At 51.8% G+C, this 11,062-nt stretch overlaps 2 protein-coding genes and 1 pseudogene across 2 annotated transcripts in view; all 3 read left to right on the top strand.

Moving 5' to 3' along the window:
- The window catches only part of MYO18A (myosin XVIIIA), an 82,061-nt gene extending 72,783 nt beyond the window's left edge, over positions 1 to 9,278 (top strand). The window contains 2 exon segments of the mRNA XM_025041829.1: positions 1,686 to 1,808; positions 9,101 to 9,278. Coding sequence (XP_024897597.1) covers positions 1,686 to 1,808; positions 9,101 to 9,245 — 268 coding nt within the window. The 3' untranslated portion in view covers positions 9,246 to 9,278.
- Positions 8,327 to 8,445, top strand: LOC112473458 (annotated as a pseudogene).
- Positions 9,279 to 9,707: 429 nt separating the features above from the next.
- Positions 9,708 to 10,449, top strand: TIAF1 (TGFB1-induced anti-apoptotic factor 1). Its single transcript, XM_025041831.1, is given in 3 exon segments — positions 9,708 to 9,884; positions 9,886 to 9,993; positions 9,995 to 10,449. Coding segments are annotated over 3 exon segments (363 nt in total). The 5' UTR covers positions 9,708 to 9,743; the 3' UTR covers positions 10,109 to 10,449.
- The last annotated feature ends 613 nt before the right edge of the window (positions 10,450 to 11,062 follow it).

The following is an 11,062-nucleotide window of genomic DNA, read 5'->3' as shown; positions in this document are numbered from 1 at the left end:
CAGAGAGGTGATGTGACTCCTTCTTCAGCAGCTCTGGGTCCCAGCTCCAAGTTATTGAGTGAGCATGCTAAGGCGGGCAGAAAAATAATGTTTCGATTTACTTAGAGATACAGTTGTTATTGCCATAACCTTAATGAAAGCAGTAAACAGTGCAGTATTAAGGGAGATTTATACAGAAATGCTTTTAACATGTAGACATAGATTTTGCAATGCATACAGCACCTCCTTTCTAAAGGCAATCAATATGGTTATGAACGGTGGTGATAAATTACAGGCTCTGAGCTAGAGGAGGAGGTTTTTTGCACGGGTGTATAAATCAGGTGGTATTGGCATTCCGTGGGGCCCATGCACCATAGTAAATCTGCTAGGCTCGGATGGGCATGGGGCTTGCATTAGCGGTTTTGGGGCTGTCTGCTAAACTCCTGTTTACCCAGGGCATTAGCCAGCCTCGTCTTTGTTATAATTCTGTGTTTGACGGAAGCCGATAAAATGTGCCTTTTTATTCCCCTCCCCACGAGTCATGCTCTCTCACAGTCCCCAGAACAGAGTCTGATGATTTTGTGTGTGTGCACGCGCACACGCGTGTGTGTGTACATGCATGCATGCACACCCACATGCCTGTGTGGCTATTTATTCAAGAACATAATTCAGGAACAGAGCTGCTCCTGTTGACACAGATGAAAGGAAATTTATATCAAGGAGAAATCCTAGCATATCCATAGCAGGGGAATGTGATGAGCAGACATTTTGCAGAATTCTAGAAGCATTCTCACTCAGAAGCTGTCTCCAAGCCCCTGCTGCTTTGTGAGGGGGTCACTATGACTTCAGCCTCAGAATTTGACTCCTTTGGGCTTTCCTACAAGTAGAGAGGACTCGGGCCAGCTTGGCCAAAAGAAGCAATGGGGAGCAAGAGCTGGGGGCTGTCTGAGGGGGGGAAGAGGAGTCTTGGAGAAACAGAGCCCTTGCCTGGGACTTTCTAGGCCCGACTGGATCTCCAGGGTACAATTTGAATACTGAAACCTTTGCCAGCCCCTTGGGAAATGCTCCTGGTCCCTCCTTTTCCTTTCTCTTAAAGGTCATGGCAGTTGCAGGATAGGTCTGGGATATGGCTTGTAGTGCCCAGATTGGTATTGCCACCAGCTAAGGAGACTTCAGGTTCAAGCTAACTTAAAGTCATAATAAAGCTCCTCTCTTGTCTGCCCTGTGGCCAGCAGCCCAGCTCTTGCAATGAAGGCATGGAAAATGGCAAATGTGTAGCCACATTTTGGGCAGACAAGAAACATCAGAATAGGCCTCAGAGTAGCTGGAGGGCTCAGGACTCCTCTTTTTAACAAAAAGCCACTTAGGTATAATTGATGAATGGATGATCTCCTTATCATTCTCATCGGGTTGGTTAGCTGAACAGCAGCCTATCACACAAAGCGGAATGGGAGGTGCCTTTGTGCTCTCCAAGGTCTTCTTGGTGGCTGTCACACAGCGTGGCCTGCTGACTGGGACAGGGTCCTTGTGAATGGTGTGCTCCGCCTAACCTTTCTTGTTCTCCTCCTCGACTCACTGATGCGCATGCCACCTTGCATCCCGCTTCCACCCAAGACAAACCTGCTGCCACTGCCGCGCTTCCTACTGGGCAGCAGCTGACCACCTCTTCCCCAGCCTTGCCTACCCTTCTACTCCTCATCCCACAGTGAGGGGGACTCAGATGTGGACTCAGAGTTAGAGGACCGGGTCGACGGGGTCAAGTCATGGTTGTCGAAAAACAAGGGGCCTTCCAAGGCAGCTTCCGATGATGGCAGCTTGAAGAGTTCCAGGTAAGCATGTGGCCTTGAGCTAGGAGGTAGAGTCACCTCATGTCCCAGGGATGGATGAGCAGTGCCTTGATCCCAAAGAGGGCAGGCCTCATACCACCTGTGTCTCTTGCATGGCATGTGTGTGAGGGGCCCTGGTGTGCCCCCAACATGTGGAATAAGCACAGGAGGCTCTAGGTTTCCTCTTAGTCAGGGTCTGCAGTGCCCTTATTCTATCCAGGTAATATTTTATTGTCAGGCTCAGGGCTTTGGTTTGGTGTAGGTTTAACTTCATCCCCACTTATTCCTTCAGCAAATGTTGATTGAACTACTTGATAGCTTGTAATCGACTAGGATGGTGCACAGGGGTGCTCTGGGTCCCACAGCCCTGGACAGAGCCTGTGCAGGCCAGCTGTGGTTCTTTGAGGTGTTAACAGGAAGAGCTACAGAATAGTGCCATTTCTGTGACTCCCCTGTCACAGGTATAGACACATTTCCATCTTTCTCTGCCCACTCTCTCCTTCCTCTAATCTTTTCACTGCCCACCCCCCATGCTTCCTGCTCATACCCATGGCAGGGGGGCTTGCTCCCCTATTTTCCAGCCTAGTCACAGTCTTCTGATCACACAGACAGTTACCCCTGGAATCCAGAGCTCCACCTTCCCCATCTCTCACCTACCGGCCAGCAGGAGGAAGAGAGAGCAGTCCTCTGCCCTCTCCGGTGGCCATTTCCCTGCTGGCCACACCTCACCCGAGTTTCTTCCCAACTCAGAGCCATCCTCATCCCCCAGGGCATACCCTTCCCCACCCCTCCCAGGGACAACAGGTGGGCTGGGTAGAAGAAGTAATCCCTCTTCTTCTCCAACTCCCCCGAGGCCTTTTCCAAGTCCAGCCCCTCACCACTAGCACCCAGCAGCCCCCTCTAATTGGTTTAATTTATTCGGCTGAACAACATTTTGTTATTGCAGATAATGCCGCCTTCCCTGCCCCACTGCCGTTTCACCACGGCGTGGCACGAGGCTCCAGGTAGTTGACAATGAAATAAATTGAACTAAACGTTTTAGAGGGGGAAAAGTGATGAAATAGAACAATAGTCTAATTTACATGACATTCTCCATGAAGCTATTTTCACTGACGCAAATTATTTTGCTTCATTTCCTCAGAAGCTCTCACTGCCACTTTGCCAGGGCTGCTGCCGATTTCTCCTCCTCCTCCTCCTCCTCTCTCCTCCCTCCCCCCGTGTCTTTATTCTCTAGGTTTAATGCTTGTTCTTCTCTCTCTCTCTCTCATTCTCTCTTTGCTGCCCCTAATCCACTACTGGTTCTCTCCTCCCTGGCCTCACCTCCTCCCTCAGAACGGCCCTCAGCACCCTTGGGAAGGAAGGCAAGGAGGGCAAGGGGGTGGAGGAGAGGCCGGCCTCTGCACTGAGCTCTCTGAGCTACCGGAAGAGGCTCACCTTGAAGGACTCCATCGGGGGCACTGGGGACTCCGATTCGCTCTTCACCACCCTGAGTGAGCAGGCTGCCTCCCCTGAGAGACCCCCTCGGAAGGCCCGCCCGAGCCCCAGGGAGGAACCAGGCCAGGGAAGGAAGTCCGAGGAGCCAGATGAACGTGGCTCCATCTTCTCTGAGGTCGGGAGCCGTGCTGGCAGGGGTATGGAGAAGCGGTGGGGCACAGACTTTGACCGGGCCTCGGCTGTCTCTGCACCCGTCAGCCGGGCTTCCTCAGCCACACGGTGTGGCTCTGGTGAAGACGGGGCCCGTTCCTCTATGAGCTTTTCGTTGTCAGGCTCACCTAGTTCCCGCCGCAGCACCTCCCAGCTCGACAGCCTGTCAAAGACCCTCAGCCCTTCCTTGAGCCGGGCCTCAGGCCTAGGCCGGGCAAGCCCTGATTCCCACCTGTCCCTGGGCCGGGGCTGCCTGGACGAGTGGGATGATGGAGCCAGTGTGGCCTTGAGTGAGGCCCTCTCCCAGTACAGCCACCCGTCACTGGCCCGCAGTCTGTCGGTGCCACCCCGGTCACACTTCTCAGCCTCTGCCACGGATGAGCCTCCTGGCTCCAGCATCCGCCCCATCAGCCGTCGCTCCTACCTAGACCCAGACCTGGAGGCCGCCATCAATGAGGTCTTGAGCTACAAGCCCGTCCCGTTCCAGCGGAGCAGCCTGGAGCCCAACTCCGAGGAGGATGACCGGAAGAGCCCACAGAGTGTCCGGAGCGCCCAACTGGACACCCCAGAACGGGCCACCAGCATCCGCCGCTCAGCTTCTGCTGCCGATGTCTCTCGGTCCCGGTCCCGCAGCAGCCGGAAGAGCCGGAGCAAGAGAAGGAGCAGCTCCAGCTCCAGTTCCAGCTCCAGCTCTGAAGATTCCTTAGAGCACAAGCGGCGGAAGAAGGGGCGCTCTCGAAAGGGCAAGAAGAAGTCCAAATCTAGAAGAAAGAGAACGGAGACAGAGTCTGAATCCTCCTCATCGACATCCAGTGGCTCTACTGTCTCAGTTCACAGCCGCTCCAGCGTGAAGAAGGGCCCGGCTGCAGAAAATGAGACTGGGCAGGCACGCCGGCCATCTCGGAAGGAGGAGAAGAAGCGTAAGAAAGAGGTGGACAGCCTGATGATGCGGTACCTGTACCGGCCTGAGAGCGACTAGTGTAGTAGGTGGCACCTGGCGTGGAGTGCAGCATGGTGTGTGCCACTCAGTGTGAACTAACATGCTCCTGCCCCACCCGCCACCACCTAGGCCCCTCCTGTATTCTTCTTGGGCAGGCCTGGCCTCGGAGAGCCTGTCCGCTACCTCGGACAGCAGGGGCCAGCTAAGCTGGTTAGTCATTCGGAGCCCTGAGCCGAATCAGCTGAACTTGCTGATGATGTCAATCACAGCTCCCACTTATCAAGTCCTTACCCTGGGCAGGTGACCCTCTAGATACATGTCCCTTCATTCATTTAATCCTCACACTAATCCCTTAACAAAGGTCTGATTAGCCCCATTTTATTGAAGAGGAAGCTGAGGCTCAGGAGGTTAAATCACTTGCCAAGGTCACACAGCTGGGAAGTGATGTTGCCAGGATCTGAATAGAGTCTATCCAACTTCCCCTTAACCACCCTTCCATACAGCCCAAGGCAGAGCATGTGGGCAAAATGTTCACTGTGGGTGCCTGGCAGCACCCATACGGGAGCTCTTGTCCATGGCCCCAACAAGCTGGGCCTGATAAAGAGCCCTTACTGACCCACCCAGTGTGTATCAGATGGTGTATCAGTGGCCACCAGCTATTCTGAGGCCTTTTGCTTAGCTCTCCCCCTGCCCTGCAATACCACCTTCCTCCCTGGCATGGATCTCAAGCCTAGGAGTGCAGGGCTCACAGGGCTGCCACCCCCACAGCACTGTACCCTACAGTAGACCCAGAGATGCCTGACTCCTTCCTCAACCCGCCCACCTGAAGCCTACACATGGGCGTCACCTCATTTCATCTTGTAAAGTTTTAATGAATAGAAATTAGGAGCTGCTGAGTGACAGCCCCCTCCTGGCTTTCCAGCCTCCCCCGGCCTTCTCCCTGTAGGGAAGAAGATCTAGCAGTTAGGTCCTTTCTACCCACATCCCCCACCTCGGAAGAAAGGCAGAGACTGACTCATTGGAATGCCATTGTTGCCAGTTTCCCTGGTAGGTGGTGACATTTGGATCACCCTGGTTATGTGAAGCTGTTTCTGGCATGGTACCCTCCCAGGGCAAGCTTGCTGCTTCCCAGGAGGTATGACCCCAGAGCGCAACCCCCTGAAGCATGGGTATTTGTTTCTGAGATGCATGAACTAACATACCTGTCGCATGCTTGTGGGCTTCTTGTGCAGTGGAGCAGCTGGACAAGTACACTGATTTTGTCCCTTTTATACCGAAGGGTATAAACGTTATGGGTATATATGTTATGGATATATAAGTTATTATGTTTTATAGAATGGAGCAAGCGCAAGCGAATGGTATCCGAAGCTATTTGGAGATGGGAGATAGGATGGGGGAGATGGAACTTGAACTCAGACCAGGCTCATGGCCAGCTCAGATTCCTTAGTCCCTGAGCTGCTCTAAAACCAAGCCCTTGGGGTCAGCACTGCTCTGTCTCTTCTCCTATGTGGCAGATGCTCTGGGAAGAGCAAGAAGAATCTCGGTTGCCCTAGGGAGCAGTCGTCAGCTCCATAGTGAGAAAGAACAGGAGTCATATGTGTCTGTCACCTCAGTCTTCCCCTCAGTGGCTCCGCTGAATGCCCTGCTGCCCCAGTACAGGAAGTCAATTGATGGACCATTTGGAGAGGTTTGGAAAGCAGAGAGGGCCAGGCCCTTCTGAGCACTGTACTCTTACCCAAAGAGGGAGACCTGAGCCTAGCCAGGCCACCCCACACTGACCAGCAACTGTTCCCTCAGCCCATCATCACCCTTGACCCCACAATCAACAAGAACAAAAACACATAAAGCCTGTTTCTTCCCTCAGCCACCAGCACAGTTCCTCTTGTCCACTGGCAAAAGAAGAGTAGCCCTAAAACCCTACACACCACCAACCCCTTCCTTCCAAGAAGGGTTGGATTCACTGTGGGGAGAGTAGGCACCGAGCCAGAAGCTAGCCAACCAATATGGAGCCAGCAAGACAGGGCCAGGGGAGAGAAGACCTGGTTGGACTCAGCATAGACTGGCTTTGGGTGGATAAACTGCCAAGAGTGGAGGCAGAGGCAGAATAGTGGCTTAGCTTCTCATCTGGTGATGGGGACCAGTGAGAATTCAGAACACGGAGCCATCTATAGCTAAGGCAAGGGGAGGGGGCTGCCTCCCTAGGCTCACCCAGTGGGAATTAGCTTATGTACCAAATTGTTTGTGACAGCGCTGAGCAGGAGACACTGGCTTGTGGGGAGGAAAGCTTTCTAAACAATTTGGTTAAAATGTTCAAATTGCCAGCCCTGACTCTTGCCCTGGGGAGGGGCCTAGCTGCCTGCTGTTGGCTCTCTGACAGCTGTGGCAGTAGGAGCAAGGGGATCTTGTGGCTCCACAGAGCAGGGGAGAGAAGCATGGAGTTATCTCTCCCCGGTGCCTCTGCCACTGTCCAGCATCTAAATGGAACAGTGTTGAAACCCAGCTGTCATTTATCCAAGTGTCTGCCTGGCCAGCACTGGAATGTGGGAACAGAGGCTGCAGCTCCACTCTAAGAGGTGCTAGAATGGAAAAGAGCACCCCAGGCTCTCCAGCATCACCCCATTTGCATCTGGGTCCCAGCCGGGCATCTGCCTCACCCCCCTCTGCCCACAAAATAACCCCCACTATCTTTCTGCAAAGCCAGTCCTTCTTTACCTGACAGCAGACCTTAGCACTGGATGCGGAGAAATTCTGTCTAAAAAATAAAACCAGGTTCCCACTAACTTAGAATTCAAACAACCCGAAAGCTAAAATAACCCAGATTTTTTTTTCTGTTGTATAGTCATATTGAGCTTTATAATTTTGTTCCTGAGACATCCCAGAGTCCTTAAGTGTCTTTGGCCCATCAAAGTAAGACTCATTTATGTTCAGTCTAGTTTGTATTAAATGTGTTTTGTGCTATTTTGATTCCTTTAAAAATGGTAATTCATTCATGAGAAATACGATAACTATTAACCAGACTGCCCCATTCCTGAACCATTTTGCATAATTGAACATGTATTTTATCAGGCTGTTCCTTCTCCCCAGAGAGAGAGAGAAAGCAAGAGACCTATCTTTACACACCCCCTGGGCTCTCATCCAGGCCAGCAGGGAGAATTCAGGTTCAGTCTTGTTTTTGCCTCAGGTCACCCAATCTAGCATCAAAGTGGAGTTATCAAAAGGCTTTGCGATCTAAGAGTCCCAGGTTCAAATTTACAAACTGGCTGTATGACCTTGGGCAAGATGTTCCATCTCTTTGAACCAGCTTCCTCATGACATTTCATGAGGTCATTGTGAAGAATAAGAGCATATCCAGAGTGCCTAGGAGACTGTCTCACAAACAAGAAGTACTCAATGACCAAATTCTTTCTTCACAGAAAAGCTAAGAATGTGATTCTTCTTGCAGAATTCTGTTTCCTCTGCTGTGGGTTTGGGGATAGAACTCTGAAAGGGCTTGTAAACAGGGGCCCTCCTCAGATTCTTACAATTGTTGGCAGTGGTATCACAGAATTCCTGTGGAGTTATGTTATCCCAGTGGAAGCTCTTTGGGACCTGAAAGCAGGGCTGTGTCCCTGGAAGTACTTGGTCAGGGACCCATTGAGTACAGGACGCTGGTAGGGGTGGAGCCACTCAGCTGCATTTTCTCCAAGAATGTTGACATTACAGTGCACTAAACTGGCAGAGGCAGTGAGGTGGGGGCAGGGGAAGGCAGCTCTACGGCTTTGGGAAAGAAAGCGAAGAGGAAACTGGTGCTGGAAGATGAAATTCCATCCTTGCTTGATGCCATGAGCCTGCTCCATCCACGGGTAATGCTGCTCCACACCTTGGGAGTAGAGGCTCCCAATGGGCTGATGAAAACGTTTAAGGAGTTAGGTTATAGTACCAAGAAAGAGACATTTGGGCCTACGGCCTTGCTACCCTGAACACGCCTGATCTTGTCTGATCTCAGAAGCTAAGCAGGGTCGGGCCTGGTTAATACTTGGATGGGAGACCACCTAGGAAGACCAGGTGCTGTAGGTGTAAAAAAAAAAAAAGGGGGGGACAGTTATGCCACCCTGAAACAGGTCTTGCCAGCCCCTACATCCTGAGTCTCCATTCCTTGTGGTAAGTAGATGATGCCATGGTCAAGGGCAGAAATTCTCACAGGCCTTAGGAGGACGTGATGAGGAGAAAGGGCTCAGATCTCGGCGTATTCCATGGAGAAAGGCCCTGCTTAGAAGGAATCTTCTTGAGAACAACTTGTAGACAAACTGCAATCATGTAAACTCCAATCTCCATGTCGGTGTGGTCCATGGACTGCCTGTGCTAGAATCTTCTGGGAAGGGTATTGAAAATGCAGAATTCTTGGGTTCCACCCAAGAGCTAGCAAATCAGAATTTCTCAAGGGAAGGACCCAGGAATCTGCAGTTGATTCTCATGCACATTCAAGTCTGAGATCCACTGCTCTACGGCTTCACTTTCCTCAAGAGTTTTCTAAGTTTTCAGAGTCAGAACAATATTTTCTCTTACTACTCTGAGTATCTTTTGGGAAAGCCAGGGGAAGTTTTTATTTAGCAACTTGGGACTTTTGGGGAACACGACGACTGGGCCTGGGGGGCCTCCCCAGGATAGAAGGCTTTGGTGCTGAAGGTTAGGAATGTCATTCCTTCGTGACCTTGTTCCTCTCTCCCTGCAGCCCCACCAGCTACTGGAAGTCCCTCGCCCCTGACCGGTCAGATGATGACCATGACCCTCTCGACAGCACCTCCAGGACCCGGCACTCCCACAGCTACCTGAGTGACAGTGACACAGAGGCCAAGCCAAGGGAGACCAACGCATAGCCCTCGCACCCATGGGTTACTGCTGCCACAGCGCCTTTCCCAGGAAATGGAGGGGCACAGGTCTCCCCACCTGACTGCTCATCTGCAGAGGAAACGCCTGACCCTCTTGGGTCAGGGGGCTTTCCAGGCTTCGGGGTCTGATGTCTCCACGTGGAAGAGGTGGGGGAAGAGGAGTTTCTAAAAGAACTTTTTGTACCTCCTGCCTCCAAAATGCCACACTCTTGGCTTTAACCTTGGGCTGCTGTGGGCAGTGGCAGGTGGTTTGGCACTGCATGGAGCCAGCAAGTTGACCTCCATCTCAGCCCTCTGCTCAGGGACGTGGGACAGATTGCCTGCTGGGACATTCTAGGTTGCTGGGTCCATGGAGAGGAGTTGGGAGCGGGAACAGCAATTCCTTCTCCCTGGCTTGGGGTGAGGGCTTTCTCTTCTCAGTGCCTGCTGTCTTTTTACTTTTTAATTTAAATATCCAATCTCTCCATCACAGCTGCATCCCTGAGAATGGGAGGGGGCTTTGGTAGCAGCTGGGGCCCCAAAACAACTAGGGGAATCTCATCTCCATGTTCGCTCTTCAGAAAGCAGTCCTTTCTTTGTGCAGCTGGAGATACTGGTAAGCAGAGCTGGGTCCAGGTGCTTCTGGGTTTGGGTTGAGCAAGCCTACAGAGACGGGGTGCATATGTACTATCCGGAACATTCAGCCCCGACTCCCTCTTCTGCTCACCAATGTGTTAAGTGCAATGACCTATTTAAGAGTAAACCCATTCCACCTCTGCCAGTTCAGGGCTTATCCACGCACTGCTTCCCTCTCCCTCTGTTCAAGCTGCCTGGACCATAAGCTCAATTTGAGAGGGAAGGTCTTGGTTTGAGGGCTTGTGATCAGAAAAACTGAAGAGGGAAGGTTTGGTCAGTACTAATGTATTAGACACGAGTCCTCACCCTGTGTCCTGAGCCTGAGTCATTTTTCTTCCAATTGCCCTGCCTCCCAACACACTTATCGCAGATATGACAACATTTGGCCTGACAGCCCCAGCCCCCACCCTAAAGGTCATCCCGCCAACATCACCAGACTTGGGGGCCCAAGGGCAGTGCCTGGTGCTGCTCCCATCTGCTGTCCCTTTTCCTCTCCTGCAATTAGTTTGTACTCATTGGGCTGTGCTCTCTCTTCCCCGATTACCTGATGTATGGAAATAAATGTCCTTTCCTCCTGGCTCTGCCAATCTTCCTGCCTGTTCCTTCAGGCTCAGGTAAAATCCAAGGTGCTCATGGGAGAGCACTGTCAGGATTCTGGTGGGGACCTGGGGGAATCACTCTGGTCTGCTCCCACGTCAGACTAGTGCCATCCAGAGAGCTTTGACAAGTCATTTGGGGCAGGCAGAGGTAGTGGGATGAGAGGATTGGTCAAGGAAGACACAAACTCCACCTTTAATTTTAAGAGCCTGTGGATTATAATTCAGATTGGCGCAGACCCCAGGCCTCTTCCTCCCCTGGCCTCCACTTGGGAACATTGAGGTCCCTCTATTTAATCTCACCAATTGCAGAAATCCCTCATGCCCTTTTTTTTTTTTTTTTTTTTTTTGTTCGTTTTTTTTCTGTATTAGATTTTTTTTTTTTTTTAAGTTTAATTTTAGTCATTCCAAAGATGACTTTTTGATCAAAACTTGGCAGAACTCTCTCTGGTCCCAGCCCCACAGGGCAGTGTGAACAGGCTGGGAGTGCTGGCTTCTCAGCCGTGCTCAGTCTCTGCCCTCCTGCCCCAGTCCATGCTTGGTCCCCCTCACTGAAAGCTAAGTGGCAGTTGAGGCAGAAGGGCTAGAAACAAA

This window comes from Pteropus alecto, unplaced genomic scaffold (assembly GCF_000325575.1).
Source record: "Pteropus alecto unplaced genomic scaffold, ASM32557v1 scaffold98, whole genome shotgun sequence".
Taxonomy (NCBI): domain Eukaryota; kingdom Metazoa; phylum Chordata; class Mammalia; order Chiroptera; family Pteropodidae; genus Pteropus; species Pteropus alecto.
The sequence above is the reverse complement of the archived record's forward strand: the minus strand, read 5'-3'. Positions and strand labels throughout refer to the sequence as shown.